The 14,518-nt window shown below is 34.7% G+C and overlaps 1 protein-coding gene across 2 annotated transcripts; it reads left to right on the plus strand.

Annotated features, from left to right (window-relative positions):
* Positions 1–5,992: 5,992 nt before the first annotated feature.
* On the plus strand, positions 5,993–14,504 carry LOC108648126. Of its 2 annotated transcripts, XM_031906352.1 has the most exons (11): positions 5,993–7,016; positions 7,917–7,982; positions 9,947–10,009; positions 10,187–10,249; positions 11,277–11,354; positions 11,849–11,899; positions 12,325–12,378; positions 12,756–12,815; positions 13,693–13,834; positions 13,923–13,954; positions 14,195–14,504. In XM_031906352.1, exons 1-11 carry the CDS (start codon positions 6,818–6,820, stop codon positions 14,203–14,205), a joined length of 819 nt encoding a protein of 272 aa, XP_031762212.1. In that variant the 5' UTR covers positions 5,993–6,817; the 3' UTR covers positions 14,206–14,504. The 2 variants fall into 2 exon arrangements, with proteins under 2 accessions (XP_031762212.1, XP_031762213.1); XM_031906353.1 differs by lacking the exon at positions 12,325–12,378.
* Positions 14,505–14,518: the final 14 nt, after the last annotated feature.

A 14,518-nucleotide genomic window follows, 5' to 3' on the forward strand; every position in this document is an offset into this window, starting at 1 on the left:
TCTTATGTGTTAAAAAGTTGCATGTTTTAACACATCAGCCACAATTGTCAGGCGCACTTACAGTATCCCTTGTGACCACAATTATGGGATGTTTGCTTTTTCACTGAGGGAACAGAATGTGACTTGCGTTTAAAATTGCATCTAATTCACTTGTAAACTTTTGGGTTGGATCCATTACCAGTACCTTTTCTTTATGCACTTTTAAAAATATATTGCCCTATGTGCTCTCCTTCCTATCTTTTTATACTATAGATTTTCACAAACCTCACTTTTAAAGCCTTGAGAAGGTTTAATTAATGCATACTGAAAAATACTTAAAATGACATTTTCATTCCACTTGAACTCTATATATGCTGTAGATTATAGAATCTAACCATGTTTTTTTTCACCATGTGAAAATGTGTTGCTATGCATTAATGAAGTTCAACTGAAGTGTAATTATAAACAGTCAATAATTCGTGAGGAAAAATTCCCCCTCAATATATTTAATTTACAATTTTATCTTTTATCTTTTGCCCAGTTGTGGCAAATGCTTTCCTTTACTTCACAGAATCCCTCCCTCTTTTTTCTGTCTGCAGCTTCTTTGCCCCTAAGCTGATTTCTCTCTATAATTCTCTGTTTCAATGTTGTCTCTTTTCCTGTCTCTGCTGATTTCTCTGAACAAAACTGATCCCCCCAACAGTGAGAATCAGGTACTTTCCTCATACTGGAAGAAAAAAAACACTTTATTTAATTTTAGTGCAATCACTGCTATGTCTAACCAGGCCAGATTGGTAACAGATTGCTCGACCGCATCCCTCTTTGCTGCTGCCCCAGCACAGGTGGCTGCAGACTGCAGGGAATAGGAGCAGTGTGAATAGGATTGCCTGGGTGTCCGGGCAACAACTGCCTGTCTGTATTTTCATGCTACGATAGAGAATGATGTGACCAATAACCTTCATAGTCCCACCCCTTGAATCAACCACCCCACCCCTGGTGTCATCAACTTGGCCCTCCACCTGAATTTCACCAGTGTGCTAACCCTAAGCAAGGCACTAAAACACTTACTACCCATAACTTGGGTTGCCACCTTTTTTCACTCATAATAGCAGCCTCTGGGTTGGCTGTGAGCCCTGATGTCACAGAGATATGGGTGCATGGAGCATGGAAATGAGTAGGCCAGAGATGGGGCTGTGGTTATAAAGGGTAATCAGCAGCATAGAGGATCAGTGAAGGGAGAGATTTATTTTTTTTACCAGTGAATTTGACCCTAGCTGGTTATTTGCTGGCTAGGCCTGTCAAATACTGGCTAGATGGCAACCCTACCACCCATAACAGGCAGAAAAGCTCAATGTAACGGGTAGAGAAGTGTACTCAAAGCACAGCTAATGCAAGATCAGCAAATGGAACTAAGAGACAGAAAACTACAATACATTTAGATATGGTTTGTCATAAGGACACTCACTTCTTTGGGGTTTTACCAGCTTTGTCTTTTTAATAACTTTATATAATGAAAAATGGAACTTTATATATATAATTTTTTCTTTTATATAAAGGAAAAAAAGAAAAGCTTTTTTTCAGAAAAAAAAGCACTGGCTCTTTCTGAAAGCTCAGACTCAGGCACAATGCACTGAGATAGCGCCTACACACCAATATTACAACTAAAATAATACATTTGTTGGTTCAAGGATAACATTGGAGATGGCAGTGATTGTTTTGCTATGGTATCAGTGTAATTTAGAAAACTAAATCATAAAAATCATTACAGTATCTCTTTAAATTCCCTCATTGAAAGTTAATGGGTGTTCATAGCTCCACCCACATTTGGGCATACAACAAATATTTTTCATTCAGGTTGACCCTATGACTATGTGAATGTAGTCTGGAAGCTATAAGAGTGACAGCAATTTAAATTTCCCCATTAAAAGTCAATGGGTGAAAGTTGAATGGCTGTTGTTTGCCACTCTCACTTTGGGTCGTCTAATAAATGTTGCTGTTTCATTCGGGGTGACCCCATGATTATGTTATTCAAGTTTGGGGGGTGTAGCTTCAAATCTGTAAGTGTGGCAAAAAGGCGGGGCGGGATCACTTAGAAAACCATAAGCAACCTGCTCTGCTATATGATGAAGAAGTGTGGAGAGTTTGAGTGTTGTACCCCAAAAACTGCAGAAGGGGTAGTGTTTCAAAAATTGGGGGAGCTAAGAATAATAAGAAGTGGATTTTTCAACCCAACATAATAAAATCCAAGCCTCACAGAACAATAGTGTTTGGCTGCCAGAGTCAGTGACCCCCAATTAAAACCAGGGAAGAAGCAGAGGAAGGCAGCAACTAGTAGTAACTAGGAAAAATAAAATATGAATACATTTTCCCATTAGCACCATAGCTGGTTGGCAATCAGTGTACCAATGTACTGCAGAGAGCTCTGACAAAGAATTGGGAACAGAATACTCAATATACAGTAAAAGCTCACTGAACGGAATAACTATTCAAATTGATGTCTTAATTAATTAAAAACGTGGTGCAAATAAAAAGGTGATATGGCATAAGAAACATCAAAAGTGCAGGAAAAGTATCAGATAATTGATATCATATATATATATATATATATATATATATATACACAGTTATAGGACCCGTTATCCTAAATGCTCAGGACCAAGGGTTTTCCAGATAAGGGGTCTTTCTGTAATTTAGATCTTCATACCTTAAGTCTACTAAAAAATGGGATCAAGTACAGGTATAGGACCCATTTTCCAGAATGCTTGGGACCAAGGCTATTCCGGATAAGGGGTCTTTCCGTAATTTGGATCTCCATACCTTAAGTCTACTAAAAAATCAATAAAACATTAATTAATATTAATATGATGGTTTTGCATTCAAAAAGGATTAATTATATCTTATTTGTGATCAATTACAAGGTACTGTTTTATTACTACAGAGAAAAAGCAAATCAGTTTTAAAATTCTGAACCATTTGATAAAAATGGAGTCTATGGGAGACAGGCGTTCCCGGATAACGGGTTTGCGGATAACGGATCCCATACCTGTACAAGGTACTGTTTTATTATTACACAGAAAAAGAAAATCAGTTTTAAAAATTGGTTTAAAATGGAGTCTATGGGAGACAGGCTTTCCGTAATTTGGACCTTTCTGGATAACGAGTTTTCGGATAAGGGATCCCATACCTGTATATGTTCCCTTTTATAACTTTTTCTTTGAGCCACCATTTAAAAAATGAAAAATTTGAACAGGCTAAATAGTTAAAATTTTGCCTAGGAGAAGCTCCCATTGATTTGTACAAGGCCTTGAAAGCTTTTAGATACAGAAGTTTTACATTCAAGTTTTTTTGCACATAATAAATATCAAAAATGTATTTTTTAAACTATTATTTAAATTCATGATTTTTAGAGCAAAAAAACTTGAATCACTGTTAAAAAAGATAAAAAAGAACGCTGATAAATAACCCCCCTTATTGTCACATGCATCTAAAATAACCTAGAGATACTGACACCAGAAATTAAATGTTTTTTTTACATCTATCATAACATTGTCTTTGCAAGAACTTTATAATTTTGCCATAAAAGTATTTGCCTGATGCTTTTACATTACCGGTCTGATCCCCTGTGTTCCTCAAAGAGGGGCGGCCATATTTGTCTGTTAGCATTGGAAGCTATAACTGACAGGCTGAGAAGGGACAGTAAGGTTGGCAAAACAGTCAGGTTTATGAACTTCAAGTAACGATTACTTACAAAAGCAAACACGTCAGCAAAAAACCGTCAACACGACCTATAGGTAGCCTTTTATGTATATTCATATTTTGAAAAGTCGTTTTTCGTGTCAGTATCACTTAAGGAATAAATAACGTGCATTAATAGCATAACACAAATACATATAAGAGATTAATTTTGAGATTATCTGAGGGAAAGACTTGTCTCCCTCTATTTAAATGACTAAATTCCATTTCCATTTCTCTTTATTTGTAATGAAGTTCATTCAGTTGCTGCACTTTAACCTTCAAATTGAGCCTGCCATCGAAATTAGAAAAAAAGCTAAAAGCTGTGAAATTTAGGAATACTATCTCCCATAAAAATGAACAGTGCTTTGTGCCATGATGATCCAATTTATAGAAAGGCCTATCATCTGGAAAACCCACTACCTGAGCACTCTGGATACTAAATCCTATATCTGTATTGTACTGTAAAGTATAACTCAAACAGAAAGGGAGCTTAAAGAGATTCTATCATGTGAAAAGGTTTTTTTCTAAACACTCCTGCAGAATCCCACATTAAAATTCCTTTTTTAAAAGAGCAAGAATAATTTTCTATATTTATATAGACGTGTTCTTAGTTTCCCAGGAGCCGTGTAATTTGTGCTCTGATAAACTTCAGTTACTCTTTACTGCTGAAATGAAGCAAAAGAAGGGCACTATGGTAGAATAAAAAATATTTTATTTCATTGGCCTGTATCTTTTCTGCCTTTGACCAACACCCCCCCCAAATATATTAGGGGATAAAACGTATTTTGTTGTACTAGAGAGCCCTGCTATCACCTAGGGGCAGATTTACCAATGGTTGTACAGGTATAGAACCCGTTAGCCAGAATGCTCGGGATCAAGGGTATTCTGGATAAGGGGTCTTTCCGTAATTTGGATCTCCATACCTTACGTCTACTAAAAAATCAATAAAAATTAATTAAACCCAATAGGATTGTTTTGCATCCAATAAGGATTATTTATATCTTAATTGGGATCAGTCACAAGGTACTGTTTTATTACTACAGAGAAAATGGAAATCAGTTTTAAAATTCTGAATTATTTGATTTAAATGGAGTCTATGGGAGACGGGCTTTCCATAATTCGGAGCTTTCTGGATAAGGGGTTTCCGGATAAGGGATCCCATACCTGTATGTTTTTCAGCAATTTGTATTATTTTCCTACTAAAAGTCAAATGTTTTCTATTTATAAAGGAACATGTATGACCACTTATTATGCGTCTAAACTGAAAAATGTGAAAGTAAAAAATACGCCATATTAAGCTGTTAAGATCATGTAGAAGTCAGTGGCCTTCTTACTACTTTAGTGATGTAATGTTTACGACTCAAGGTATCCACATATTTTTTATGCATTGGGCCAACTGTGCTTTTTGTTGTTGTTGTTGCAGGTTTTAATAAAAAAAGAAACATTTGTGATATTATTTTTTAATTTATTTTTAGAGAAGGAAAGGCTAAGTCACTTGGGGGTGCCAAAATCTTAGGCACCCCAAGTGACTTAAATCGCTTACCTCGTACCCCGGGCTGGTGCCCCTGTACGGAGAGAACAGCACCAGCCCGTGGTACCTGTAGCAATGCGCTTCCTTCTTCTGTATTTGCGCTGCCGGCAAAATCTCTGGGCCGGCGCATGCGCAGCAGAGTGATAAGGCGACTTCTATATTTAGATTTGGCTTTTCACTCTACTGCGCAAGCGCATGAATACGGAAGAGGAAGCGCTCGCAGCTACCCCGGGCTGGTGCGGTTCTCTCCTAAAGAGGGCACCAGCCCGGGGTACAAGGTAAGCGATTAAAGTCACTTGGGGGTGCCTAACATTTTGGCACCCCCAAGTGACTTAGCCTTTCCTTCTTTTTTAATTTGTAAATTTAGTCGTGAAAAACCTATAAAAATAACCAAATCTGAATTTCAATAAATCTGCCCCTTAATTAATTTATATCAGGGATCTCACAGGAACCCCGGCAGGAAGCACCTCACAATATGATCCAGTGTTTATAAGTGTGCAGCACCCATTATATATTGGTGTCACATTTCGCTTTGACGAAAAATGATGCGAAACTTTTAAAAGATTCACAAAACAATGGAAAATTTATGAAACACAGAAATAGCGTGCATCAAAAAATTATGCGTGGCCTAAAAATTTCTTGCATGCAACAATTGTTCTTGACATGCACCATCTTTTGATGCGCAGAATTTTTTCAGCACACAAAATTTTATCCGACGCACGACTTTTTTTTGTCGCATGGCGAATTTTTACATGCCAAATTTTTGTTTTGCAAAACAATCAGCCAATGGCAAAATGTGAAAATTTGTCGCGAATCCATGCCTACACTACAAGTAAATAAAATGACTTGATTTGGCTTAATCCCTATCTACACATTAATATTACAAATTCATCTATTTATCATCACTGCCTTGCCTTTTCCCTTTACAATTTATAGTGTTAATTACATTCTATAGTGTCAGTTCTGTTTAAATAATAACGACTGCTCTGCATCCCATTCTAGTCAAATAACCCCAAGATACTGAGAATGCCTTATGCTATTGCATCTCATATCCTATTGTATTTGAACTAACTGGCATCACAATGGATGTTTAGCTAAATACCAGTACCATGTCAAAAGAGTGACTTTTCTTAACATTTCTGTGTCTGTTGATCCAGAACCTAAAAATAAATTTTGTAAACTACTACAAAAACTTTTTCGCAACAATTGCCCTATTTTATATTGGAAAGGTTTTCAGTCTGTAGCCTGTAGAGAGCTAGGAATGGCATTCCTAAACTTCTGTTAATGTTCTTGTGAAAGAACAAACTTCTGTTATCTGCTGTGCAACCTGCGTTTTTCTCCTTTTTAAGCTTTACTGGCTAACCCCCATGGCTACACAGCAGCTTTTGTATATAAACTATAGTAGTGCTTCTGTAACAAACACTCAAATGTTACCAGTGCAGGGCAACAGTACATTATACTTTAGTTACTTTAAAACACTTTCATTTTGGTGTTACTGTTCCTTTAAGTGTGACATCACAATGGATGTTTTGTTAACTGAGAGATTCCAGTGAGTGTGTGACATCACAATGCATGTTTGGATCAGTCAGGAGAGAATCCAGACTTTACCATTTACATTTAGACTTCCGTTGGAGACAGACAGTAGAACCTTTTGGGGTTTTACTGTTAGTCTTCGGCGGTAGTTTTTTTGTATTTAACATGGCCAGAGGAAAACAAACCTTTTGGAATTTTCTATTATTTATTCTATTAATAACACTTTGCAAAGGATCAGGTATGTTTGTTTTAACATTTTATTCCAGTAAATATTTTAGTGTAATCTATTTTTCTCTGTATTATTATAAAGGTCTTGAGTTTTATGGCAAATCAGGTTTCATAGTGTCAGTTCTATTAGATTTGAATTCTGATCATTACATTTCATATACTGTATATATTATTTTGCATTTTGGCTAACCTTTGTAGAGGAGCAGGTATAATATTACTACAGGTAAAGTCTTCTAAAAAAAAATGTAAAAATTTGTTAAACCCAATATGATTGTTTGCCTCCATTAAGGATTAATTATATTTTATTCAAGGTCAAGTACAAAGTACTGTTTTTTTATCAGAGAAAAAGTAAATAGTTTTTAAAATTTGAAATATTTGATTAAAATAGTGTCCATGCAAGATGGCCTTTCTGTAAATCAGAACATTCTGGATAACAGGTTTCCAGATAAACGATTCCATATTGTGCTGCCATATATTTGTTGCAAATGTATCTTACTCTGTAAGAAGTTATTAAGATTGTTCTTCTGACAGACAGTAACATTTTTGTAATTTACTGTTAATCTTCAGCTGTAGATATTTTTTTTAATTAATTTTTTATTCAATATGGCAAAAAAAAAAAATAGAACTCTGGTATTTTATACTATTAATCTTGTTAGCAAACCTTTGTAGAGTAGCAGGTGTTTTTTTTTAACTTTCCAGGATAATAGATTATCCAGATAATGCAACCCATACCTGTATTATGCTGCCATATAAAATAAAAAAATATTTTCATTTATTTAATTACTGCTCCTTTAAAATCATGTTAATCATAATTCTGCTAAATCATAAAACTGAATAATGTCATTTTTTAATATACACTTCCCATTAGTTATGTTATGTGGCATTCACTGATTTTTATTTTTTAATTTAGCTACAAAAAAACATGCTACAGATGTAACAACTGAAACAAGCATTGAAGAAAGCTCAGACATAGAAAGTAAGTATAATCTCGTTTTTTTACACACTTAACCCACATTTACCAGCCACATTTAAATAAATATATATATGCAGTGCTATATATATATATATATATATATATATATATATATATATATATACACAAATTAGTGATGAGCAAATCTGTCCCATTTGGCTTTGCCGAAAAATTAAAGAATCTACGTGCAACTTTTTGTTAAAGCAAAAAACAATGGCCATTTTTTCATGGCTACTGCGCAACTTTTTTTTTACACAAGCTGTGTTTTTTCTCTTCAATTGCATTACAATCAGTGGGCATTTTTTCTCAAGTCTTTTTTTTTACTCCAAATACGTTTAGAGATAGGCTTTTCTGCACTGTTTTCTCATTTTTTTTCTGTAAATTTTTGACAGATTTGTGAAAACATTTGCCAATCGCTGGCAAAAAAATGTGTTCATCAATATATATATATGTATATATAGTGTCTATTATATATAGTGCTGTGTGCACTAGTAGTATTTTATAAATAGAGCTATACATACTGACCAGATCAATCACTAATATAACTGCAACTATTGATCTGGTTACTGTAGATTACTAAACAATGTTACATGTGTTTCTACATCCTTTCTGAAGAATTATGTATAGTGATGAGCGAATCTGTCCTATTTCGCTTCGCAAAAAAAATTGCGAATCTTTAAAAAGATTAGCGAAACGGCGAAAATGACGCACGTCAAAAAAAAAATTGTCGCCCGTGGCTATTCTTTTGACGCCCGCGACTACTCTTTTTTGATGCGCGACTATTCTTTTGACGTGGCCGACAATTTTTGGACGCGCAGCGAATTTTTTCATCTGTTTCATGAAACAATCCGCCAATGGCGAAACACAGAAATTCGCCGCAAAGCCATGCCTGGCGAAACATTTAGCCCATCACTAATTATGGACCAAATGAGGAACAAAACATTGGGCACATAATTATAAATATAAAATTTGTATATATATATTTCTTACATAAGGGAGTGCTGGCCCAGTCATCTTCTCTTATAACCATTTCTGACCTTTACGTCCTGCATTTTGTTTGTCGAACATGGGCAACAAGCATATTGTCCTTGTGTGTGCATGCCTATATATATATTCAGAATGTTTCTTGTTTAAAGGGGTAGTTCTTGTTCATGTTAACATTTAGTATGTTATAGAATGGGCTGTTCTTAGTACATTTTTAATTGGTCTTAATTTTTTATAGTTTGTTTAATTATCTGCTTTCAAATGGGGGTCACAGACCCCAGAAGCCCAAAAACTATTGTTCTGCTGGCTAGAATTTTATTGTTATTTCTACTTTTAATTACTTATATTTCCATTTAGACCCTTCTCTATTTATATTTCAGTCTCTCTTTCAAACCACGTTAAACCTAAGTTAAATTAAACCCTAGCAACCAGATAGCTGCTGAAATTTAAAACTGGAGAGATGCCATACAAAAAGCTAAATAATTAAAAAAACGCAAATAAAAACGAAGACCAATTGCAACTAGTCTCAGAACAGCATTCTCAACACAACACTAAAAATTAAAGACAACCCCTTTAATGTCATAAAATTAAACTTTACTTAAGCCCATTTGTCACAATCAGTGATTTTATCTATTCCACCACATACCATCTTGTGGGTCAGTACCTAAGAATGCTTGATAAATATGGAGAAATGGATACTTTTTTAAATTTTAAAAATAGATTGTGGCAGTGTTATTTTGTATTTGATGATTTTAAAGGCACGTGTTTATAAAAGATCTCAAATGGGTTAATCATAATTGTTTTAAGTGAATGTAAAAAGCTCCATTGCGATCCCCATTTATCTATTCATTGTCAAGCAAGTTAAAATCATGTAATAAACGTGGCTGGGCTGGGGCAACATTTCCACAACGATACTGCATAGGAGGTAACCAAACACGCATCAGATATTCTTGAGGTGTAACATTTTTTATTTCTTACATTAGGAATAATCAAGGATTTTTTGAAACAGTCTGAAGATGTTACTGGGAAAACCACATCTGTGCAAAGTAAGATTTAAGCGATGTTTTATATTTTCACTTTTGATTGGAGATTTTTTAAAGTGAAAAGCTCCATCGAGATCCCCATTTTTCTATCTATTGTCAAGCAAGTTAAAATCATGTAAATAACACATATCAGATATTCTTGAGGTATAACATAACATTCATTTTTTTTCCTTACATTAGGTATAACTAAGGATTATGTCAAAAAATATGAAGATGTTACTGGGAAAACGACACCTGTGGAAAGTAAGATTTAAGTGATGTTTTATATTTTCACTTTTGATTGGAGGAGATTTTATCAGTAACATACCCAGCAACACAGGAAGGGGTAGTGTTATAATATGAGCAGATTCCTCCCTTCTAATAACCAAGTGCAACCAGAGAGAATATTACATTCCTTCATTCATGGTTGCTGTTGCTTAATGAACCAGAGCATATTGTATGTGCATAAACATTTTACATTTCTTATATCTCTGTAATAATAAAGCAGTACAGGTATAGGACCTGTTATCCAGAATGCTCGGGAACAAGGGTATTCCGGATAATGGGTCTTTCTGTAATTTGGATCTCCATACCTTAAATCTACTAAAAAATCATTTAAACAGTAAATAACCCCAATAGGATTGTTTTGCCTCCAATAAGGATTATTATTATCTTAGTTAGGATCAATTACAAGGTACTGTCTTATTACTACAGAGAAAAAGCATATCAGTTTTAAAATTCTGAACTATTTGATTAAAATGGAGTCTATGGGAGACAGCCTTTCCGTAATTCGGAGCTTTCTGAATAACGGGTTTCCAGATAAGGGATCGCATACCTGTACTTTCTAGTTGATCATAACTAAGCTGCATGAATCCAAAATTGTGCAAAACAATCTTATTGGGTTTACTCCATGTTTAAATGATTTTTTACCAGAAATAAATTATAATAAACCAAATTACAGGAATAATCCCTTATCCTAAAAACCTCAGGTCTCAAGCAGCATTCGAGATTATAGATCCTATACTGATACTATACCTCCCATTGTAGTCTGTAAACCAATTTAGTTTTTCTACATTTTAGTTAAGCTCAGCCAAATCAGGTGAACTCTATGTACCCATCTATTTGGCTTTCCTCTATATAGTAATGATATCACTAATTAATCATTTCATGTGGCAGGATAGTGATCATTTGCCCTGGTCTAATAACACACAGCAAGAGATTTGTACTGTGTCACTATATATATTGCATGATAGAGATATTCTAAAGTTAAGAATGTTTTATTATTTTTCAGTTTCAAACACAGAAGATGACAGTGACACATATTTCGATGAAACTGAAAAAAGCATAATTAAGGAAAGAAGGATTCAAGGTATGTGTTTATTTATTGATTTTAATTTGAATGGATAAGATTTTTTTCATCATTACACCCAACATTACACCTAACAATACATGATCAGGGTTGTGTAGTAACCTAAATAATGCGTGCCCTGGTCTAGTAACCCAAAGCAATAGACTGGAGGATTATATATTCATGAAGGAAAGTACATCAGTTGACTAAAAGGTAACTTCTTATTGGTTGCTGTGAGTTTTTACAACGGAGCAAACAGTGCTCCAACCCACTGCACAAGGTGCACAACTGATATCTATTGAAACCTGAATGTTTCATACATAAACTTCCAATTATCATGTTTATGTAAATTACATTGGGTTAAGACTAAAAAATACTTTTTTCACAATGTAATAATAATAATATTGTAATTATTCCTGCTTAGTTAACCTATATAATTAATAAGACATACAGACAGATATGCTTGAGCTATTCTTAAGGTATAAATAATCTTTTTTTCTATTTATTTAATTCAGATGCAACTAAATCTCCTGAAGACAGCACTGAGGCAAGCAAATATGAAGAAAGTAAGAATAATAACTTGAAGGGATTTTATTAGCAACTTAATTTAATAGGTGTAATGTAGTAAGATTGTCAAATGTTACCTTCCTCTAGCAGCCCACTGTAACCAGATAACTGTATCCCTAAATGTAATGGCACTAGCCCAGCAGACTGCTGTATCATTGCTATGGGTTACTGGGCATAGACTTTGCACCATGTTGCTGCATATAACATGTACTATGGTCATTTCCTGTTTTAGCTCCTAACTTCGATGTTAGCAGCTTATCCTTATTAAAGGGAAAGTATACCAGAGTCAACCTGATGCCTTTGCTCTGTGCAGCATTTCTTTCCTATATCGGAACCATAAAAAAGACCATGTAGCACTGCAAAAAAACAATGACTCTTGAAATATAATTAAATTACATAGCCCTTTTATTTCTTCCCAATTTAGCAACAGATAAACAAGAGGAGGATGTAGAAGTAATAACTAGTGGAGTCGAGAGACGTAAGCGTTTTGCAATTCTACTTTCTTATACACATTACCATTTTAACTGACTAGTAAGCAATCCTTTATTTTAGCAGAGTTAATTTCCATTAACAACAAACCAAGCAACTGGATGAGTTGCAGTATCAAGAATGTTCCTTAAATAGTTTAACAGTTTCCAAACATAGGTGGAAGGTGGAAGCCCTATAAATTATGCTCTCACATCCATAGATGTCCAAAACCTGTATCAGCACTGTATGTAAATGTCCTTGTAGTGCAACAAAAAAAAAAACCCTTTTTGGCCTCAGAAAAAGGCATTAAAAATGTTTGCTATAAGTAATACATGCTTCTGGAATATTTTATAATGAAACATAACATTTTTTCTTTTCTCAAACCAGAAATCGCTAACCAGATGAGCTCCATCATGACAACTACAACAGCAGCACCATCAGAAAAAGGTAAACAAACCTTTCATGTGCCCTGTTTAATTCAACTTATACTTAAAACTATGCATTTGTTGCTTATTAGAACAGTAGGTTGAGCATGCTTTCACTATATTCCTTTTTCTGCAGATTACGCTAAAGATAATCGTGTGTGTGTATGTGTCTTGTCTGTCTGTCTGTGTGTATGTGTGTGTGTCTATTTGTTTGTTTGTGTGTGGGTCTGTCTGCAAGTATAAAAGTGCTCAAAAATCTGAATATATAAGCGGTTTTATGACCACAAGTGCAGCTGCATTCACACAAATTTTTCCAAAGTCAGCTGCACATGAGACCTTATTCTTTAAAAGTACTTGCATTCAAATGTGCAGTTTGCAATTTTATATATTTGCGCGTGGTGGCAATCAGTCCTTCCTGCCTTCAGTTCTGATTGAGCAGTTGCACAACTTTTGACAGTGACTCTGGCGCTACGGCCACCTCCATACCAAGCAGTACTGTAGCCCCAGGGTTCCCTAAGAGCCCTGCATCAATTGGCCTAGCTGCAGCACTATTGTGTCGGATTTATGGCTAAGTGCAAGAGCAAATACAGTGAAACTGCACTTTGCTTACTGTTCTTGCATAAATGGCCCCTATACCGTTCTATTGTGTTCCTTCAAGAAACATACGTATAGGTTAGCAGATGGCTAAACCATAAAATTGCATCATACTGTTTATATTCTAATGGAATATCTGTGCTTGAAATAATCTGGGCCAAAAATAAATATTATTTATTCATATTATTTACATTTACTTTTGTATGTCTGTTTACTTGGAAATAAAGTATAGTCAAATTTCAAAAAATTAACTTGTACAAATGCTTTGTAGTAAGGATTTGCCTAATAATATTATTTCTATACAGAGAAAATCCTAATGATGGTAGAAGACTTGGAGAGCAACAATCAAATGAATCTGATTATCATTTGTTCAGTCCTGGGAAGTGGATTTTTAATAGTGATTGCCATATTGCTGTGCATAGCAAGGTCCCTTTCAAAATTATCCAGGTATTATTTTAAGTGTTTTCTTAATTTGCTGTTGTTGAGAAGCTTGCTCTGGTACTAATATGCTTTTTTCTTTTCTTGATAATTCTAGAGAAAAGGACCAACTGTCTGAGGCAGAACAAGGTAAATAAGTTTAGCAAATATATAAATATATTGAACAAGTATGGAATCTATTATTTTGAATACATAAGGGGTATTTTTAGAATATAGAATACCATACCTTTAAATGACATTTAAAAAAAAAATGGGATTTAAAGTTACTTCCTTATTATTAAAGAATTGGTTTTAGCTCTATAATTCTAAGCAATGTTTAAGAGCCGTGAAATATAAAGATATCAATACCCGTGTTGTTTGCTCTTGCAGGAAATTTATAATGACTTAATTATGGAACATCACATCAGAAATTAAAATCCACAGAAATGCATTTTATGTTTAAAAACCCTCCATTACCCCCCTCAGTGTAGTGTTACACCAATCGTAAATACAGTTATAATTTGGAAGACACAGAGTGTAACAATGGGCTGAGGGGTGGTGGTGCAATGCAACAATAGGATCAAATATAAAAATAATACACTAGCCGATTATTGCATTGCAATGACCCCAAATCCCAGACTAGGACATGTATAACATCTGACCTAAATCCGAATGTACTGCTGGGTGAGGGGGTGGGTATGTGGGCGGGGGAGG

The sequence above is a fragment of the Xenopus tropicalis genome, chromosome 7 (genome assembly GCF_000004195.4).
Source record: "Xenopus tropicalis strain Nigerian chromosome 7, UCB_Xtro_10.0, whole genome shotgun sequence".
Classification (NCBI taxonomy): domain Eukaryota; kingdom Metazoa; phylum Chordata; class Amphibia; order Anura; family Pipidae; genus Xenopus; species Xenopus tropicalis.